Below are 22,122 nucleotides of genomic sequence, written 5' to 3'. Positions count from 1 at the left end.
AATACAGAATGACTCTGATTATACGTTTTTACGAATATATAAAAGAGTATTTGACAGGACACATTTTTTCGTGAATTCGTCGGATTGTCGCACAATCGATCGATTCCAGAATTTTAATGACATTTTTTTATATCTTTCGGAGCATAAAAAATATCGCAAAAACTAAAAAAATGTCAAAAATTAATCTCTTTCTAATAGTACCTGTATGCTGTGATATATTTTATTTTTATTTAATAGATTTATTTATTTAATTGGTTTTCTCTTACTGTTTAAAATCAATTTTTTTGAAACAAATTTAAAAAAAAAAGGTTTTATTTTATACCTTACTTTTTTGATATAAAAATAAGTAATTGTCCTTGTCTTTGAATGAATTTTTTAATGTAAAGAATAAGTCTTGGTATGTGCGGAAAGCTTCCATTATTATTAAATAATTAATATCTGAATAATAAAAGGAAATACGGAATATAGTTTATTGCTTTAAAATACTCAGTAAAATTTTTTAATGCTACTCAAATATATATACATATATAAAATGAAATGTAATATGAATTTGAACAAACGAGTAATATAAACTTCACTGATAAAATTAAATGAATACAAAATAAATACAAATATATATATATATATATATATATTATTTTATAATTATATTTATAGCATACATTTATATAATATTTATTTAAACATACACTCTACACAAAATATCATTTAAGTTGAATGAAACGAAAGAGAAACTAGCTAACGTAACATTAAAATATTATATAAAAAAAGTATTTCAGATGTCTCTTTGTGCAATCTCTAATGGTACTGTTTCAACTGATTGCAGACAAAAAATAAAGGACCTAGACGAAGCCTTATCTTCATCTTAGTACGATCATCTCATATTTCTTAGTATTTTGCAAAATTCCGATAATGGACGGGAAGACATATACGTAAAACGCGATGTAATGCTGGTAGCTTTAAACAGTAATAAATTCTGACCTAGAATGAAATAGAAAGAGATTTTTACATAATTATGTAGAATAGAAAAACATTCTAATTTGCCTTTGAATGTGTTACTATTTGGAGATATTACTTGTCAATATTAAAGAACTTCGAAGATTTTCTTGTTTTATTAAATGTTTCGTAATACGTACATTAAGTACAGTAATTTTACTTGAAATTATTGTTTCTTAACAAGAAAGAATGTTTTTTATTGTAAAGAAAAAAAAAACAGAAGGAGAATATTAAACAAAACCGTCGCAGGGCATAACGAATACAATTATTAATTTTTTTCATTTTTAAGATCCTTCGACATTTAAGAAATAATACAAGTTTATTAGATATCCTTATGAGAAAGTTCATTTTTTGCCAAAATATCATGGAAATCTTCGAACCGGTCTATTGTATATTGGTACGATAACGACGAGTTTCGAATAAAATTGATATCAATCTATAATATTTTATCGGATACGCCCTTATCATCGCTTTACAGAACACGCATCGATTTAACGCACTGATAAAATTCTCGGCCATGTAAATATCGATAGTATTTCCCTTTGTTCTTTTCATTTTGGATGTTTTATTAAAACAATCGTGCCATATTTATACACATAAAATGACAAAGAAATAAGTAGCCTCATTTTGAGTACAACATGAAAATAAATTGTAGATATTAACATGAAGATCCAAAAAAAATTATCTTTTCAAATAAATTATAATATAGTTTCCAACAAATTTCAAAAAGAAATTAAATTATAGAGAATATTAGAAAAAGTTATCGGCAAACTTTAAATCTCTGTAGTACTCATCAGAACAATAAAAAAAAAAAAAAAGAAAAAGTTTTGATAAACATTTAATATGGAAATTATTTGTTCCGGAGTTATAAAACGTTTCCTTCATTAATCATGATAATATTAAATATAAGCAATAATATCAATCGAATTACATTCATGATAGCATTAACGTAATCTTTTTTATTCCTTTTAATAGTTAAACTGAAATATATAGATACGTAAGTGCATGCATTTATGTGCATACATACATACATATATACATAGATATGTGCATATATACAATAAATATTTAGATACATATGCATCATTTGAGATTACATGTCCGTGACATTGTTACAGTTACGTAACTATGATTTTAAAGGTGTAAAATATTTTCCTCTTTAAAAAAAAAAGAAAGAAAATAGAACATTTCTTTTCTCGGACGTCAAAGACGATACCATTCGTTTCTCGGCAGTTGGCAAGCGTACTTCGAATAATGATAAAAGTCAAGAGAAGACCGATGGAGTGTGGTCTTTCGATCGGCAAGAAAATCGATAAAGAACCATCGACCAACCACTCCATCACGATGATGTACAATAGTACCTACATTTATTTTACCTTCTTCACAACCCTTAGCGATTCTCATTGGATCTACGTTGGTATGTAGTACTTCCTTACTCGATCTTAAATCGTAATAAAGGATCAATAACAAGACAATCTGAAAGCACTCGTGTCATTTGTAAGTGGTATTTCTGAGTGGCGAATGAAACGACAAGAAATAAAAAGAAGATAGAAAGTGAGAAAAGTAAAGACCTTGTCAATTTTCTGTAGCTATTTGTGTATATTGTATATCTATTTTTCTGTGAGTATATTAATAACAAGCAAGAGTTATGTTAGCGTGATATAGATATCGAGCGACAATAAATAATCGATTATGTTGTGGTTGCTCAACTTTTTTTTAATTATAGAATATGAATAGGGAAAAAGCTGAACGAAAAGAAAAAAAAAATAAAAGTAGAAATTTCCAACTCGGTGGATGAGATCGTAACGATATTGAAGAATATTTTGCATCAAGTTTGTTCGATTTCGATCTTTCGAATAACCGATGATCTGTAAAAGAGTCTGGCTCGCGTGAGTGAAACGAGCAATAATTGTATACGAGAAGCATAATTTTGCGAAACCAAATGACTTACCTCAGGTTTCTCAGGTTGGAAAATAGAGAAACTAATAACAAGCGTTTAAATTGGACTATTTGTAAGATTTGAATATTCAAATACGTATCTCATATATGTGTATACGATATATATATATATATATATATATATATATATATATATATATATATATACGTACATATATATATATATATGTATATATATATACGTACATATATATATATATATATATATATATATATATATATATATGTACGTATTTACATATAAACGTATGTACTTGGAAAATACTCAAAAACTATATAAACTTGGAGAACAAGTTCGAATATAAAATTATAGATAATACTTACTGTAAAAGCTCTTAGAACTAACATAAGTTATCGTATTCTTCTTTATTCTGAACAACGTGACTCAATACGAGTTAGTGCCTAAGTACGTGCCTCCTCATAAACTTGTAACACATGCGCACGCATGCTCCTAAACACGATATCTTAGGACAAGTACATTAGTTTCCATCGATTGCAATAATATATTTTCGTTAGATTCGCAAAGAGAATTCTTGTTTTAATGACTACCGAACATGAAAAACCGATTATAATTATAGGAAAGAAATAGAAAAAGGTTGTAAGTCATAGAGAGCAATAGTAAAAGGTGAGACTACTTAACTCACCGAGATTCTTCTATCGATAAGCTTGACTTATATCGTTCAACGAAAAAAAAGAACACGGTCGGTGTAGCAAGCATGCCAGGTCGCATGTCTCTTTAGAAATAAACAATAAGCGTTAGTAATTAAAGAGTATATTACGTTAGGGAGGTACACGAACCCTGCAATTAAGTTTCTTTCGTAAGATCATACGAGTGAATGTTTCAAAGGGTTTTCTTACCATTGTAAATCTCCTATTCATGCATAAAATGAATTGCAAAAATAATTATATTTTCTTTGAACCCGAGACATTTGTTTTATTTGGGGATATTATTTGTAAAACGAAGCCTTCAGAAATTGTGAATAAATTTTACAATTTGACAATTTTCTGGAAAATGATATTCAATTCTGATGACAAGTTAAAGTGTATACTTTCTAAAACTTTTTTTTATCAAATTTTACTAATATCATGAATTTTAAAGGTCATGCATTCATTAAAGAAGTATTAAATTTTAGAACTGTAGTATTAGTCAATTAAATATTAAATATTCGATGATATTTTAAGTCCAATGATATTTACTATATAAATTAACGTGATTCGATTGTTGAAGTTCGATCAAAACTTGAATTGATCGAGTTCAATAAAAAATCTCGCAAGAAGTTTACTCTACATTTTCATTGCAGCTACGAATAATTACAAATGCATGCAAAAATTCTTGATATAATTTATATAACTTATTAACTTTATACAAGTCATTCATAATTTCAAAAAATTTAATTCATGAATAAGAATTTACTTAGTTTTCCGAAGCACGTTACAGTCGCTTTTATGAATCATTTTACATATGAATAGACTACATCCCGTTTTGTGTATACAAGTATCAAATCTGATTGTTAAAAAACATTAAAACGTATTTTTAACATATAGAAATAGCTACCTAATCTAAAGAAGAAAGAAATTAATATACTAAACTCCTTAAACTCTCTATTTTTTTATTTTTTGTATCTCCTCATTATCGATCTGTGCTCTCTTTCATTCCATTCATATACATATTATTTCAAATGTAGCTGCCAATAATCGTGAAAAAGGAAATGCAGATGAACTGACGAGCTTTTCTTTGAAAAAAGGTTTACTGATATTTAACAAATTCTTTTCATAACTTGAATATTCGATAATTGCTATACGAGAGGAAAACTTTTTCGTTTATATCCTTCTCATTCCCCCTTATGCTTTCTCTTTTCTTTTTTAATTTCCTTTTATTTTTCATCGTGTAAAAGATCGACAGCTGGTCATCGCGATATCGTAAATAAAAAGTAGAACGTAGCCACGCGAGGTTAAAGCACACGCATGCAAAATAATCGATATACCAAAGCTACGCAAAACTTTTTGTTACAAAACATGTCTTAAGAGCATATGGTATCTGTAAGTAATTATTAATCCTGTCACTACAGTTGTATCTATCGACCATTAAGGTCAATCGTCAAACGTCATACATATCGTACCAGTTAGCAAGCCTTACAATAGAAAATAATTGTTAATAATAAAGTACGTTAACGATTGACGAACATAAAGCACAATACGCTTAACCTGTTGAGCGAACCTATCGATACGATATCGATAACATGTTTACGTTTCACATGGATTAGTATTTAAGCATATACGTCAACTGTTTGAAGTTCTGCTTGTATCGTTTTATAAAAATCGATTCCATACTGTGATCCTTCTGTACGGTAAAAATGAAAAAAAAAATATACGGCGTGGAAAGATTTTCAAAACATTTCTTCAATTTTTCCTTTGCCTCCATTCTTCCGTAGACGAATTTTTTCGTTCCAATAAACCTTTCATTTGCATCGGTTTCGTAGGGAAAGGAGTATCGATATTGGAATACGGGCCGCAGTAGCTTTAATGCAAAGATAGCCTTTGGCGTTCGTAAAATCGAGAATCGATTTTCCAGATCTAGGAGTTCCATCGATGGCCTTCTATTTAATTTTGTTTTTCCCGGCAATGAGAGTAACTTTAAATTTACAAAAAAAAGATATTTGTTTTGAAAGAATTAAAGTGGCAAATCAACGAGAAAGTAATGTCCATTATATCTGGTTACATTAAATAAAAATTTATTTGAAATGAAATTTAGAAATTTAAATAATTAGCAATTAATTAATTATGGAGTAAACTGATGAAAGTAGTTTCAATGTAGCTTAATGAAATTTAGACAACGTAAGAGAATCAGCCGACCCTCGGTAATACGAGAGTTGTGTTGGCTTGGTCCAAGGAAATTTCAATTAGCGTTTCTCCTTAAAAGGTACCATTTAAATCGTATTAGTACGGTCGTAGCACGTTATGCGTTTGAAATAAAGGAGATCTAAGAGAATAAATGCGTTCATATGTTTTAAGAAATGACAAAAGCACAAGTAGTCAATACCGTTATGGCTCTCTGTTAAATCATCTGTCGAAATCCTGATGATATGACATTTCCATCGGAAAAAAACAAAAAATATAATAAAAGATAAAGCAAATAAATTGTAACCATCCTACAGTAGGGATAACCAGCTAAAAAAAAATTTGGCTCGTGTAATGTTAAATATGAATTTCCATGTCCATTATATGTTTACTTACCAAAAAGAATGCGAATTCAAAGTTATCGTAGATGCAATTGGATGTGTCCCAGTGTAGAAGCTACGATCTCGATAGATACTCGAAGGTACTATCCTAAGAAGGGCTGTCGCGCGTTTCCGTGCGATAAAACGTGCACGTCTACGCAAGCAGCGAAAAGGAAACTGGAAGGAAGGAGCGGGCGAGCGCGCTCGTGTGCTCCCGATTTACGAATCCAGCCACTTGTAGCGCCGCAGCCGCCGCCACCACCGCCACCGCCACCGTCCGCACCTAGTCAACCCTATTGCCGGCAAACAGGTGAGAAAGAGAGAGAAAGAGAAATAGAGAGAAAGAGAGAGAACGAGAGAGAACGAGGGAGAAAGAGAGAGAGAAAGAGAGAGAGAAAGAGAAAGAGAGAGAGAGAGAGAGAGAGAGAGAGAGAGAGAGAGAGAGAGAACTAGAAAGAGGTGCGCCTTTACTCTTTGGAGATTCGACCCTTTTTTCTACTAGCCATTTCTTCCATTTTCTCTTCTTTTCTTCCGAATTTTCTCTTTTCAAGAATCTTTTCGAGCTGCCAATTTTCTCCTTTCCTTTATTATCTTCCTCCCAACCCACGTTTTCTCAACCATAAGGGTCTACCTCCCCTGCAGGCTACGCTAACTCAACCGGAGGTACACTTGCGTGCGCACCCGTCCATCGATCTATTTTAGCTCACCTACGCTCCTGCCAGCCCTGCTTTCCCTCTCTCTTCATACCTGCCGCTCATGCTGTTCTACCCCTGCCACTTCTATGCATAAAGCCCCATTTTCCGAACAAAATCCTAATCGAGCAATCTTTTCTAGAATAATGTCATATTTATTGGTTTTTCTTTGTTCTTTTTTTGTTCGTTTTTTGTTCGTTTTTTGTTCGTTTTTTGTTCATTTGTTTATTGTATTTTCTGTAAAATAAAGTTCTTTCAGTTTTGTATTTCGCCTTTAATTACTTTTGCTTCGTATAATTGAGATTAAAAATGAACTATTTTAATTTGTTTTAAAAGTATTGTTTGGAACATTTGTCTATTGTAATTATTTAATCGCAGATATAAAACTTTTTATGTATATTCTTTTATAAATATCTAATTCTTTCTAATTAATGTCTCTCGTAAGAACGAAATCTTTATCGCGTATAATTAAGGAGATATACATTTTCAAAAATAACTCTAATTATGGCGGAATACAAACAATTTACTTTTTTTGCAATTGGAAACTATTGAATTTTCTTTGATAAATGTTAGAATGTCTATGACATATGCATGAAAAATGAAAATGGAGTAATGAAAGTATTCGAAAAAGTGATTGTCTTTGTATAGAATACTCTGAATGGAAAGTACGATGTTCTATTTAATTTCAACGATTATAACTTACGAGTTAAGAAAGCGACGATTATCATGCTTCAAGGAATAAGCACAATACATAAAGTTACTCACGCTTTTATTTTCAATTAAATTACTCGACTTTCCCTAATAATCGCGAGAATCGGTTTGTAACTCGGTATGCAGACCGTGTAAATCATCTCCTCAAATATATTTAATTTCGCGTTTTTGTAACTCTCGTCTTTAGTGTAATATCTGTAACCTCGGAGTAACGTTTTAAATGTTCACAATTTAAAGGAAGCATTATCTAAATAAAAAATATAAATTCGGTATATATTTTAATCGTAGAGATGTTCGACAAACGATACTTAAGTATACTTATAGTTAATTTTATTATAATAAGCATTGAAATCGATGCTTGGAGCATATGGAAAATGCAAAAATTACCAGAACGACGACGTTTGTGGCAAACGAATGAAAATCGATCCCAAGAATCTAACGATCCCGAAACGCAAATGCTTCAAATGTCAGCTCTTCAAAATATTAGATTGGCACAAAATAAAAGAGAAAAACGACGTAAGTTCGCGTTTATCGTGCGACCATTTGATCATTGACGAACGAAAAAATAAAAGAAAATAATGATAAAACATTTTGATAACTTATCTTCAGTTTTTCCACTGTTCACCGTCGTAAGATTTGAAAATAATGCCTGTGGTGGATTGAATGGTGAAAATGGTACTTGCATATCATCAACGGAATGTTCGCAACGAGGTGGTATATCCAGTGGAGTTTGCGCGAATGGTTATGGCGTCTGTTGTATCGGTAAGAAATATATATTATAATAAAATGACATTTTTAAATTATTTATTTCTCAAAAATTGATATTATCTTTACCGTTTAGTCATGGTCTCGTGCGGACAAATGATCAACGATAATAACACTTATTTCGTTAATCCTAATTATCCATCGACGTTCGATGGTACGGATTCCTGTCAGCTTACGCTTTTGAAGTTACATCCGGATGTATGCCAATTTAGGTGAAAAAGAAATACTCTTTGATCATTTTCAGATTTATATATGTATCTGGTATACGTACAGTGGGTAAAAAAAGTATTTGCGCTCTATCTAAAATTAAATACCTTTTCTTAGACTGAACAAAGAAATACGATTCTTTTTTTAAATTATTGACATATGATATATCAGTTTCTTTATATTTGAATTTCGTGTTCGGCCTTTAAAAATTTATTTAATTTTAAATAACTTAGCGAGAATACATTTTTATTTATATATAATTCAATAAGATTTTTAACTGTTTGTAGATTGGATTTTGTACAGTTTACGATAAGAGGACCCGAAACGATCAACAATCTATGCACTTATGATCAATTTATTGTTTCTGGAGGTAATCCAGTACCAACTATTTGTGGAACTAATAATGACAACCACAGTAAGATAGATTTTTATTTTAATACAAGTATCGAATAAATTGAAATTCTTCGTTGATCGAAGACACGTTTTCTTCGTTTTTTCACAGTGTACATCGACGCTGGTATAGGGCAAACTAATCCCATTGCATTGACATTTGTCACGAGCGGAAGTTCCTTTCCACGATCCTGGAAAGTCCGAATCTCACAGATTCGCTGTAATACAATTTATAGAGCAGAAGAAGGATGTTTGCAATATTTTACTGGTGTATCAGGACAAATAAAATCATTCAATTTTGATTCCTCGGCCGGCTTGCAATTGTCCAATCAGGATTACAGTATATGCATCAGAATGGAAAAAAACTTTTGTGGTATTCAATATATGGCATGTTCGGACGAAGGTACGATAAAAAGAAAAAAAAAATCTTCAATAAGGTAACCTAAAAGTTACGAAGAGATTTAAAAAAGTAATAAATTTTTTATTTTCGTCATTTTTGCCATCAAACGTTATAATATGAATTGATTACTAACGAAATATAATATTTCGTAAATGTTTGATAAATTTTTGCTCTTTAAAACCCATAAAGGAAATAATCATTTGAATGATGTATTTGTTTATATATGAAATGATTATTTTTGAAAGATTAAAAATCAGATGATTATATTTTATACGTTATAAAATAAAAACTTTATGTTATAAAGTTCATATGACGAAAATGAACAATAAAGAATAGAACCTCTTGACCTTTTAAATCTCTTCGTTTTTAGTTCGTTCTTTAAACAAAATTACGTACATATTGCATAACTTCATTTAAATTATACATTCCATGAAAAATTATTTTATACAGATTTGAATATCAATCCTGTTTCTTTACATGGAATATCTTATTTTTTAATTCGAAATTCGAGTTAATGTGAAAATTCTATATATGTAAAATATATTAAATTTTATTGGGCTTATTTAATACTTAACTAAATATTCTGTTCAGTTCTTTAAAAATTTGTTTTGCTTAACTTTAAGTTAAAGTTTGTATGTCATCAAAGATTTCAGTAAGACATAGTAGACAGTGTCATAAATAATCTTAATAGAAAATTATGTAATATTGGCACGAAACAATTTTTCATAGAAAACATAATTTAAGAGTTATTCAAATATTAGTTTTGCCATCCCTTATATACACACACATATATATATATATATATATATATATATATATATATATATCTTCGATAAAATATAAATATTACAGCTACGATGGTATCTAATAGTGGCATAGGGCAAATGTCTCGTAATAACGCATTCACTTTAACGGGTAATACTCAAGGAACACAGATAGCCTCCATGACAGGAGCCATGTGTCAAACAGATTGGCTGATGATTCCTTGCGCGATTAACGCAGGCAAATCTCCTTCGATGTCCACTACCTGTATAGATCGATTGTGTGGCGGTACCTTTAATGCCGATAATCAAAACCTAAACTCATCTTCGGTCATTAGTAAGTATTCATCGTTTGCATGACATTTTTTTTTAACGAAAAAAAAATTTTTTTTTTCTATTTTATGCATGTACAATAACCAAATAAAAATATTTACGCGTTTTATTTCAGGTACTGTCAAGCCTTTCAGATTAATCTTTCATACGGATGCGATCGAAGCACCTAACGATGTTGGAAATAGAGGTTTTTGTTTAAATTATATTCAACAACCGTGCACAACAAAGTTGAGGTGAGACATTGCGTAAATGAATGGCAGATAAAGAAATTGTTATTCAAATCTTACGAGCCCATATTTTATTTAAAGATCTTTCCAACTGTTTTACAAGCTTTCTTATTTAATATTAGGACGATGTTAATCCGATTAAAAAATAGGATCTCGCGAGTATTGTATCTTCTTCTGCAAGTATACATAATAAACACTTGTTCGAATTACGCTTGTATATTTTCAAACATTAATTTTTATTTGATTACGCGTACACTTTTGATTTTTCAATAATACCTATCACCTAAAGAAAAAATCAATCAGACATTTAACGAGCCAATCATGCGATCCAATCATAAATACATGTGTAACATACAACAGTAGTGCACTCTTTAGATATATTTTCACACAATAACACGTCGATATATATATCATAAATACATATATATATATATATATATATATATATATATATATATATATATATATATATAAAATACCATAGATTAAACATTAATATTTCATAAACAATGTTAACAAGAAATAGAGAATTAGTTTTAGTTTAATATCAGATAATACAATTCGTGTCGTTCTCTCCTTATTAATGTACTTAGTGTATTTAGAAATAAATAAATTTTCCTAGCAGTCAATTAAAGCGTCATCTTAGATTGTTTATGTATTAATGATCTTGCAGTAATCTCGCCTCGTCTTCTGTTCCATAAAAATTTAATAATTATTATGAAAGTTAATTAATTTAGATAATTTCAAAGTTTTTCTTTTCGTCAAAGTTAAAATTCTTCAATAAAAAAATGCATAAATACCCTCGTGTATGTATATTGTATATATGTATAGTATATATATTAGGTTTATTTATTTTTTAATACTAAAAAATCGAAGATTTCAATAACATAAAAAAAAAACAAATCGTAAATCTTAAGAAAGTAAACTAAAACTATTAGAAGTATGTGCGAGCAAGTGCGATCATGACTTTAATTTCATTATAATATTCTTTATAAATCGTAACATTTCCTATAAAATAAAGACAATCATCGGAAATAAATAAATCGAAAATAAATAATGCGAGAACGTGAAGATCAATAGGTTGGATACTTCGTAATTTTTTTGATTGAAGAATCTCTTTTTCACAAAAGAGATTCAGAATAACTATTATGGAAATTACAAGATTTAGGCATGTACCATTTTAATTGACTGTGAGGAGTAATTTAAATTGCTAATTAACATATCTTTCATATCACAATCGTGAATTGAATAAAAATAAGAAAGTGAGATGAAAATTAATACGATCGACAGTCTTTACTGAATGGGTTATTATTAAAATAGAAATGTATTTATATTTCTTGTAACATCATATCAGTGTCAATTGTTCTCAAATTTTAAATGACAAATCATGATCGTACGATTTGTTGAATATCAAAAGTTTGACACATCTGATCGTAATATAAAATATTTTAAAATTTTTGTTTAGCCGATCGTAAAAGCCTTAGTAAAAATTTGAGTAAAAATCGTTCAAGTACAAACATTCAAACTTATTAATTATTATTTAAACTTCTAACCAAGAGAAAGACCTTTAATAAGCACCATACGTAAGGCAATTGCCGGAAAGGAAGAGAAAAAGAAAAAGAGAAAGAGAAAGAGAGAGAGAGAGAAAGAGAGAGAGAGAGAGAGAGAGGAAGAGAAAGAGAGAGAGAGAGAGAGAGAGAGAGAGAGAGAGAGAAAGAGAAAGAGTTGCTGATGCTAAACCATTTATCGTTACAGGCCGTTATATTTGGATTAAATATTTAAACGACGCTTCTATGCTTTGCTGTTCAATCTTCTCTTTCATTGTAAAAACGATTCGACATTGAGATAAATTTTTCAGTTCTATTATTTTAGTGCCATAAAAATTAATAGGCGATTTACGGTAAAACCTTCATTATTTGAACTATCAAAGCAGATATATTCCACGTAGTGTTCCTTTTGTTCTATAACGATCAAAATTCAATTTATTGGTAAGAAGAAATTACATATTTATAAGGTTAAACGTAATAAATGATTTAGGTAATTTAGACGATTATAAAAATCCAAATAGAAATGGATAATTTCTTATATTTTAGTATAAATTATCTTTTTTTTTTCTTTGTCTTTTCATGACAATTCTTTCATCTGAACATATGGATATCTGTATTAGTTCGTATATTAGAAATTCTATTGTATAATATATAAATACTTGTCTAATCTTAAAATTCTTAAGGTTCGTATCAGATAGATTAGTATTCTTGTTTGTAGTTCGTAAATTTTACGAAGATTCGTCATTCCATTATCTCGCAAAATTGTATATTTTGCAAAATTAAAAATTTTCTCTTATCGAAATATGGAATTATGGAACGGTCGTGTACGTATTACTTTGATTGGCAGTGTGAAATTCTTTTTTTATTTTTTTTATCAAATTAATCATGATTTACGTGTAAACGTAAACTTACGGTATTAAAAACTAGATATTAAATTTTGTTTCCTTCTTTATTCTACGTCGAATATACCTATGTAATATATTATGTACTCACCCTAATTCATGTTCTTCGATGTTCTATTTGCTTATGATGCGATTTTTGATTTAAAGTATTATCAAAGTATTGCGTAAATACTTTATATTAGTTTGTAAATAGAGCAGTGATGTTATTATAAGATCATCCAAAAATATCGATGAATGTTTTTTAATTGTTTCGGTATAGATAATTCTATATATATATATATACCGCGAAATGTTCTTTGTTTCAGCAAGAACATTAATCTTATGGCCTGTCTAATTTAATAATAAACGTTGAAATTTGGTCTACCATTAGCAACTCTCCTCTTCTTGGTCAGATTCAAGTCTTGTTAACGTAACGAATACGTACACACATAAGAGATACGATCACCACATACTTGATCGATCTTCTCACAATTTCCAATCTTTACCAACTTTTTGGTACATATTGAATATATGTATATCATTTGAATAATACATAAAATTAAGACATTTCTCTTGCTTTCATAAAGTACGTAAGCATGTCAATGGGCAATGGAAATACGATCGTCGAATTCTTTTCAGCCGAGATGGTGTTAAGGGTCTGCGATAAAAAATTAATTAGTAAGTATTTATTCTTACAAAAATAGTAACGAAATGATATAATCGTCTTACCTGAAGATAACGTAGTTGCAATGCTGCCGGAGAATCTCCGATTACCTCCGATGCTTCTCTTAACGCCCTACTTGCCTTTTGCTCACCTTCGGCGGCGATTACCTAAAAACAGAATATCCATTTAGATCATTTTCATCTAAATGTACCAATTGTAATAGATATAATTATTACCTTTGCACGAGCTTCACGAGCTGCCTCTGCTTCTGCTGCCATAGCTCGTTGCAATTGAACAGGTAGCCGTACGTCTTTACTACAAATTTTATTTATTTATGTAGAATTGTAATATTAAAAAGATGACAGGATGAATTTAATAATTTTCATTCGATTCTTACATTTCGACTCGTTCGACTTTTATGCCCCATGTATCGGTAGCTTCATCCAAGGAAATCTGTAATACATATTAATAAATTTCCTTTTACAAATATTCTTACATAGTTATGTATTTACATATGTATATACAGTAATATATATTAAAGGTATAATACTTTTCATAAGTAAATAATTTTTTTAAACAAATGATAATCCGATGATATAATCGAGTGAATATGAGAGATACGATAAAACTATCCAACTAAATTGCTTTGTACGATTAAAAGCGGTTGTTTCTTGAGCGATTCTTTATATAACAATTTATATAACTCTTTATATAAATTGTTGACGATAAATATCAGCAATAATTATGTCATCCGGCTTTAGCAATTCAAATTAAATTTTCTCAGTACTCTCCCACCAAAGCACAACAGCATCTTTTTCAATGTCAGGTTTAAATGTGGATATAACTGATTGATTCAAAGAAAATCATTGATTGGAGTCTTTCAAGTTGCTGTATAGAATTTATTTATCATTATTACTGACAATTCTGCTAAGAAATCTTCATTACCTAGTGAGTAATAATTTGAATATTGTTCGTAGCTAATATTTGTTTGTATTTGATAATTAACGCTGAGCCCAAATTTTTTTTCTAAATACTTTTCCGATTTCATGAAAATATCTTTCCCAAGTCAATCAAAAGGCCTCAAGTATTCAACTATTTCTTACTCGACTAATCTTGGATCCGATTCAACCAATAATTTTAAAGAATTATTATCGAATATTAAATCGTACCTGCATGTTACCAGAAATAGTTTCACGCTCGCTAAGTATCTCATGTAGTGGCCTTGTGCCCATAGTATTTCGAAGCGTCGTTTGAGCAAGAAGTCTCGTACTATGATGTGCATTTTCAACGTTGGCAATAGAAATAGTGGCATTATTAACACGATAATAAACGACTGCATCCACGGATACGGTAACGCTATCCTTTGTTAATACCTGTAAAATAATCGATTGGTCTTTCTTTCATTATCTGTTATACCCATTTAAATCCATTCGAGAAACATAGATTCGAATGAATTACCTCTTGCGGTGGAACATCATATGTTCTCGTTCGAAGATCGACTCGAGCATAATTGTCCACGCATGGTAGAATGAAGAAAATTCCTTTTAAAAATGTGATTTTTATCGTTAATAGATGACATTTTGTTAATTATAATATATCTTATATCTAATCTTTTTTCTGAATTTTAATATCTGGTATATATTTCTATTTTTTGCGTATACATACATGTCTATATATATATATGTTATAAGAGAAACTTACCAGGACCTTTAGCACCGCCAGATAGAAGACGGCCTAATCGAAATATAACCGCCCTTTCGTATTCTTGTACTACCTGTTAACGTAACAAAAAAATATTTTAGCTCTTATTCGTAATATTCGTAAAACAAAACTATTAAAATTTGTTGTGTCCTACATTTTACGTAAGTATATTTATAATATTCCGAGAAAGAAGGAAAGAAAAATGATTACTATCTTCTGTTGTAACATAAAATATTATAATAAAAAAGATGCAATACACTCATATGACATTCAGCTGTCTTCGTGTTTCCATGTTCAGTTCTCAACAATCGATTATTTTATTTATTAAAAGATTGTTCATCGGAAACAATTTTTTTTCTTTATTGTCCTTTTTAAATTATATATAATCAACATTTTACTGCTATCTAAATCTATCAAAGAAATGATGAAGTAACTATTAACGGAATTCTGTGCATCTTTTATAGAATCTCGACGGTGCTTTGAGGTCAATTGTCAGTTCTAATAATAATACAACGAGGGTGATAACAGTTTATAGAGTGATCGTTAAAAAAAAAAAGAAAAAAAAAGAAAAAAAAAAGAAGAAAATAAAGAAAAAAAGTAAAAAAAGAAAAAGCAAAACCGAATAGATCTTCTTAAAATTGTTACCTTAAAGCAAACGAAGAGAGAGAATGGCATAGTCATGATCACCAAAATCCAAGATAATACCACTAAAATATTACCGCAGGTTTTTGAATCGGTTTGTATGGAATCTTCCGCTAAAACAATAAAAACGAAAATTTTATCGATATATTTGATACAGGATCATTTAATAATTATCGAAAAATTAAATATAAGTTGTTCGTTGATTATTAATCCATAGAACGAGACTGAGCTATTAATTAGGGCATCTATATGTACGTAGAACAAATTAAATTGTTACAATTAGATGATATTTTCCAACGAAAAAAAAAAAGAATCGATTATTTCGTTAACCTACAAAAGAAAAGTTCTGATAAGAAATGATGTATAATAGTCTCGATTCTACGAGTCATATAAGAGGTGCTCTTTTCTCGTTGGTATAGTATGAATAGATTCTTTCGTTAGTCCCTTTTCTAAAAGAGCATACTCTTGTACTTTCTCGAAAGTGTTTTCCAGCCTAGCTATTAACTAACGAGTGTTTATATAGCCCAACCTATAATAACATCCTCTTAAGTGTACGGAGAGCTTTTTAGTCTCTTGCCCTTATAATATATTGTACATAATCTTTGAATAACAACAATATCAATACAAATAATCTTTCTTTCTCTTTGAAATTATTATTATTATATTCTTTTTGTCTTTCTTTTTTAATTATTCATAGAAATGCGATAGACATAAAGAAATTTGCCATTTTCTTCGTAGTGCAAGATCGATAACGGGCAGTAAATGAGACTACATATTCACCATGTATTTTCGCGTCCATCGATATGCGTATCATATATCAGAGGTACATATATGTGGATATATACATAAAAAGAAATTGCATTAAAGTTAAAAACTACGCAAACGGTTTCGTGAGTAAATCCCTTGCGTGTAATTATAAAGAAAGACTCGTATAATTTTTCATAATCCCCCTAGATTATTTTCTTGTTCCTCCGTAATTCCTTTCTTAATATTTTCCAAGTAAAGGTAAGAAAAAAAATAAAGAAAATTTGGTCAGAATTGGCGTGAAACGTAATTCAACACTCCCATAAATACGCAAACTCGTTCTTGTTCGATAATTCATTTAAACACAGGATCGATTTTGTTAACGATAACACCGGCAAAAGAAAGAATAAGAATTACGGATCGATATATTCGTACGCGCGTCCTTTTACGAGTAAGCTACGTACACCGAACTGAATAAATTTACATCTTTTATTTATGATAAAAAACGAGTTTACAAAGTCAATGGCACCTTTTTTAAGAATATATTGGGTATATTAATTTAACAAGAATAGTTTTCAAAGTAAAATAATATAAACAAATTATAACTAAAAATCTTATTGAAAACCACACCTAAGTAAATATAACTATTTAGTCTTAATCGAAATTCATTGTAGTACGCCTTACAAAGATCTTTTACGTATTAAAATCCTCTCAATTACTTTATTCTTAATGTATGTTTTTAAGCTTACCGTCTGTCATAATGAAATAGTTACTAGCGATGTGCCCAGTGACCTGCTTACCTGAGTCAGTGAATTGCTCCCTTGTTCCCTCACTCTCTCTCGGCCCTCTCTCTCTCCCACCCTCCCTCCCTCTTCCTTTCTCTCTCATTCTCTCTCTCTCTCTCTCTTTCTCTTTCTCTCTCTCTCTCTCAATCTCTCTCACTCTCTCTCTCTGTCCATGTATTAAACTTCCACATCTGTAGTAGGCTACGTGGCAGCAAAGTATTCAAGATTTGAAATGTCACACTCTTTCCTAGAGATATTTCCTCCCTAGTCTGACCGTGTTCAGCCGCCCACTCATACGGAAAGTCCTCTCTATCTTCCTCTCCTCCATAGTGGCATGCGCGAAATGCGCGAAATGCGCGAAATGCGCGTACTAGCATCCTATCCTTTTTCCTATCTTTCTGACCTACTCTTTTCTCTCATTCTATGAATGTCCACTCTACTTTTCCAGCCCCATTCTCCCAGACACACTTTTTTTTCTCCAATGAAAACGTCACACGTCAACGTTTTATTTTCTGTTCCTTTTTATTTTTCCTATCGGACAGATTTTCGATAAAACAAATTTTTTTTTTGAGCTGCAATCAATCGTTGTAATTTTTTATTTTTCGATTTCTACATTAATACAATGCCTTCATCGATTGCTTTCCACATATAGTCTTGAACCATATTTCTAACGCAAAGATGAGGATCGTGGATATGTATATATACAAGGTGAATGCTAAAGAACCAAGTTTACCTATAGCTGGCTGACTAATGTCCGCTTATACTACTGCTTACTATTTAAGGTTCTACGTTCCATTGCTTTTACCGCCTGAAATATCGTTTATTATTATACGATAATCTATTCAACGAAAATATCATTTTGATGTTTACATTTTTGTCGGAGTTGTGTCAAGTCTTCGTAAAAAAATTGAAATTGTTAAAGTTGTTTAACTTGGACAATAATTTGAATTGGCAATACTGCTAAGTAAAAGACTCTATCAACAAATAAATTATAATTTAATATTTAAATAAAGATTTTAGATGAACAATCTGACAATTTTTTTATTAGAGTCTCAACAACATTGTAATTTTTTTATTCCGATTAGAATAAAAAAGATATCAGCTCAATTCGAAACTTGCAAATTACAAAATTCAAATAAATGAAAAGAAAAAAAAACAGTCCGCTACGGGAACATAATTTTTTTCATAATCCCAGATTTATACGTCATGGCTTCGTCTTATATGAGTTAATGAGTTATATGAGTTAAATAGTTCAGCCCTTATCTCAGAACCTTCGAGGGCAAAGTTTCTAACTCTGATGTGAACCCAATTCAATCCTTTATGATATATTTTCGATAGCTCCTAAAATATATCGTAAAAGCCTCTGTGACTTTTTCCGAATAGTTATACAACTACGTAGCTTTGCTTAAAGTTTTCTATGATAAAATAAAAATTACGACCTTCCTTACACTTAAGCAATAATTCATTCATACCAAATTCGCATTATGATTTATTTATTAATTGTAAAGCTCGTATCAGTTTAATAATACTGCTTAGTTAAAAGATAAAATTATGATATAGTATAAAAATTGATTCTAAAACGTAAAAAAGATTATGTCATAGGAAGAAGACAAGCTATATCTAAGATATTGATGAAAAGGTCACGTCACCAGTTCATAGAAATATGATATAAAAAAAAATGTTGAAGAAGTGATCAGAAATTCTAGTATATAATAAAGATTGATATAGACTTATCAGATCAAATGACTTTCTATGCAACAATTCTCAGAAAAAATGTCAAATGATATAAGAAACTCTCTGTTGAACTTATTCTTGAATTAACAGTGACAAATGGATGATATACTAATATGCTACAAAGAAAACAATTAATATTCAAGCCTTTAGAGAAAACATTGTGGTGGAACAGCTAAATATTCAACATAATTTGACAAGATCTCGAAAAAGTATTTTCAAAGTTTTTACAAGGAACCGATGCAATTGGTAAAAAATTACGTATAAAATATGTTCGATGATATACTAAACTTAAACAGAACGTGAAGTAGAACGAAACAAATCTAAAATGGTTTATACTTTTTGCAACCAATGCACTGATTTTCCCCTAAATATATCTGAAATGTTTAAATTTAAAATATAAATAAGTTAAATATAATGATGAAGTATTAAATTAAACGTAAAAAAACTTTCTTACCAAGTCAATTAAACTTAAATTAAATAACTTTTTACAAAATTATTGGTTTTAATGTTTACCAAGTTAAAATATTAATTTAATTAAAACCAAACATAATTATATTTTCATTATAATCAACTTAAGAAAAATTTCAATTTATATGCTCATAGTATTATTAATGCGCGAAATGCGTTATATATATTTTTAACTCAATATATTCATCATATATATGTATGTACGAATGAAGCATCCTCGCAAGAAACATTAATATCATACATATTTGAATGACGTGGCATGCAATATGTTAATTGTATAATTCTTATATTAATACTGCTTTAACAAAATTCTATAGAATATTGTTTATCTCACGATTTTTTTATTAATTTTCACGATAAATTTTCAATAATGTTTATTTATTGAAAAATGATTAACTTACTTTTAAATCATACCCATTTGTTTTTTCAATGAAAAGAATATTTTACCTCCGATAATACGATTTCGTATATCATCCGGACGCGTGTTGATTTGAATTGTGGATCCATTAGCATTACTCATAGTCGCCATAGGAAGAGATTCTATGGGATTAACGCGAGATTCAAACCTCGCCACCTAAAATAGTTAAATTTAAATTAATGGCGATATTTCCTTGAAAGAAAGAGAATTTTTATTACATATAAAAAAACGTCACAATTTTTATAGAATTTCAAATAAAATTAAACAACTCTATTTCTATCAAAAGATTTTAGCGTGTAGAAACTTTTTACGATGTTGATTGTGTAAGATATTAACGTTGGTGATGTCTAAAAATGAAAAAAAAAAAAAAAAAAGAAAAGAAAAAAACGGACACAAAAGTAAAACGGATGATTTTATATGTTATTGTTAGCACGTAATTTTTTTAACTACATGAGATAAAAGAAAAAATTTTATTTTTCTGATTACGGAATTCGCAAAAAAAAGTCTCTTTTTCGAACTAATACACTCGAGTAAATAATTCTTATTATCCCAAAGAGCCGTCAAATATTTTATGAGACTTCTTTTGTTCTATTTCGTGTAATTTAGTAATCGTATGTTAAAAAAATGAAATTGCTAATTAAATGTCAAATTTATATCTATAACATTCTACGATGTTACGGCACGATAATAATCCATCAACTTAATAATGAATATAATTTATTTCGATGGAATCTATATAGATTAATCAGAATGATTAATCAAAAAATTCCATTAAAATTTTGTATTTATTTAGAACACTCATATATCCAGTTTTTCTCGAAAAAAAAAAAAAGAAAAAAACAAGTACAGCTCATCCTTCCAAAGTATAATTTTATTCTATTCCTTATTCCGTCCAGACAATATATACATATACACATATATAGCATCCTGATAATATCTAATCGAGATAATATCACACGGAAAACACGTTGACACGATAATGCTCTTTCCATCAGGATAAATATTTTCCATCGAGTAATTCCACTAAAACGAACATTGTTATTGTAGTTGAAAAAAAAAATATATATATATATATCACAATGTTTTAACATTATGATGATCACAGTTCTCTTTTGATAAATTCCTAAATTTTTAAAGGATAAGCTTACATCATTTTATACGATTTCGTAAGACAAAACATCGAAAAAATATAATTGGAAAAAATATATATAAAAAATGTAAGAGATCACTGATAATATTATAGTAAAGGAAATGGAAAACAAAAGGAATTCCACATAAATAATATAAACTTTTTATCACCTTGTGTCGTTTCTTCTTACACAATTGAAAAAATAGGCACGGCAAACCACGTTAACGTCGTCGTGGCTTCAGACGTCCTTATATCAGACAACCGCCACCCTAACTAATAGACATTGGTTAACGCTACGCGCTCGGCCACGCGCAGTTCGTCCGCACGTACCGGTACTCTTCCACTTTCAAACGGTGCTGACCTCTTGTCATTTAAGCATTAAAACATAGCTTTAGTAATAAAGTACGCTTTGTTCGTTATAAGAGGTCACTATCTAAGCGATCATTAATTTCATCAGCAAATGGATAGATTCTTTTTTAAAAGATAATTTAAGACGAATGTATTCATTCTTTATATAGAATGTTTAAAATAATACATAAACTATTAGATAAAGAAATAAATAAGAGAGATCGATTTCATAACAATTAATTATATAGAATTATTTATTAAACACAAGTATTGATATACATATATACATATAAATATATATGTGTATATATGTATATATATGTGTTTTTCTAAATATTATTTGAAGGTCGACATTAGTTTGAAGTTTTTAAATGAAGTATATTTTAAATATCGTTTATCTGC

At 29.5% G+C, this 22,122-nt stretch overlaps 3 protein-coding genes across 10 annotated transcripts in view; 1 reads left to right on the top strand and 2 right to left on the bottom strand.

The window, feature by feature from the left end:
* The window catches only part of LOC124952546 (BAI1-associated protein 3), a 25,265-nt gene extending 18,854 nt beyond the window's left edge, over window positions 1–6,411 (bottom strand). For 2 of the 4 annotated variants that reach the window (XR_007101942.1, XM_047502595.1), the window contains exon 1: window positions 6,190–6,410. The gene's annotated coding sequence lies outside the window, so the exon portion shown is untranslated. Of the gene's footprint in view, window positions 1–6,189 lie in introns of all 4 variants that reach the window. The other 2 variants (XM_047502596.1, XM_047502597.1) reach the window with 1 other exon arrangement.
* LOC124952550 lies at window positions 6,272–11,050 on the top strand. Of its 2 annotated transcripts, XM_047502606.1 has the most exons (8): window positions 6,272–6,483; window positions 7,920–8,092; window positions 8,186–8,338; window positions 8,418–8,553; window positions 8,836–8,963; window positions 9,051–9,341; window positions 10,191–10,436; window positions 10,548–11,050. In XM_047502606.1, the coding sequence occupies exons 2-8, from the start codon at window positions 7,951–7,953 to the stop codon at window positions 10,667–10,669; spliced, it is 1,218 nt and encodes a 405-aa protein (XP_047358562.1). In that variant the 5' UTR covers window positions 6,272–6,483; window positions 7,920–7,950; the 3' UTR covers window positions 10,670–11,050. The 2 variants fall into 2 exon arrangements, with proteins under 2 accessions (XP_047358562.1, XP_047358561.1); XM_047502605.1 differs by lacking the exon at window positions 6,272–6,483 and having other exon boundaries at window positions 7,856–8,092.
* On the bottom strand, window positions 10,716–22,122 carry LOC124952552 (band 7 protein AGAP004871). 4 transcript variants are annotated; one of them, XM_047502608.1, is made up of 10 exons: window positions 21,543–22,122; window positions 20,273–20,399; window positions 16,098–16,207; window positions 15,453–15,525; window positions 15,210–15,292; window positions 14,921–15,124; window positions 14,149–14,204; window positions 13,988–14,066; window positions 13,817–13,918; window positions 10,716–13,745 (listed from the first exon to the last, which is right to left on the bottom strand). In XM_047502608.1, exons 2-10 carry the CDS (start codon window positions 20,352–20,354, stop codon window positions 13,647–13,649), a joined length of 888 nt encoding a protein of 295 aa, XP_047358564.1. In that variant the 5' UTR covers window positions 20,355–20,399; window positions 21,543–22,122; the 3' UTR covers window positions 10,716–13,646. The 4 variants fall into 4 exon arrangements, with proteins under 4 accessions (XP_047358564.1, XP_047358565.1, XP_047358566.1 ...); XM_047502609.1 differs by lacking the exon at window positions 16,098–16,207; XM_047502610.1 differs by lacking the exon at window positions 20,273–20,399.

Source organism: Vespa velutina, chromosome 10, assembly GCF_912470025.1.
Source record: "Vespa velutina chromosome 10, iVesVel2.1, whole genome shotgun sequence".
NCBI lineage: Eukaryota > Metazoa > Arthropoda > Insecta > Hymenoptera > Vespidae > Vespa > Vespa velutina.
Note: the sequence above shows the minus strand (reverse complement) of the source record. Positions and strands in the feature narration are given on the sequence as shown.

What these genes read in the sequence shown, in the direction of transcription:
- LOC124952552 (XM_047502608.1), bottom strand. Translation starts at nt 20,354, where the DNA reads ATGGCGACTATGAGTAATGCTAATGGATCCACAATTCAAATCAACACG. An exon ending in ACGAAATCGTATTATCGGAG is followed by an intron (nt 16,208 to 20,272) that starts GTAAAATATTCT and finishes TTATTGTTTTAG; the next exon opens with CGGAAGATTCCATACAAACC. An exon ending in CTCTCTTCGTTTGCTTTAAG is followed by an intron (nt 15,526 to 16,097) that starts GTAACAATTTTA and finishes TTACGTTAACAG; the next exon opens with GTAGTACAAGAATACGAAAG.
- LOC124952550 (XM_047502605.1), top strand. Translation starts at nt 7,867, where the DNA reads ATGTTCGACAAACGATACTTAAGTATACTTATAGTTAATTTTATTATA. An exon ending in TTATGGCGTCTGTTGTATCG is followed by an intron (nt 8,339 to 8,417) that starts GTAAGAAATATA and finishes TTTACCGTTTAG; the next exon opens with TCATGGTCTCGTGCGGACAA. An exon ending in AAACTCATCTTCGGTCATTA is followed by an intron (nt 10,437 to 10,547) that starts GTAAGTATTCAT and finishes GTTTTATTTCAG; the next exon opens with GTACTGTCAAGCCTTTCAGA.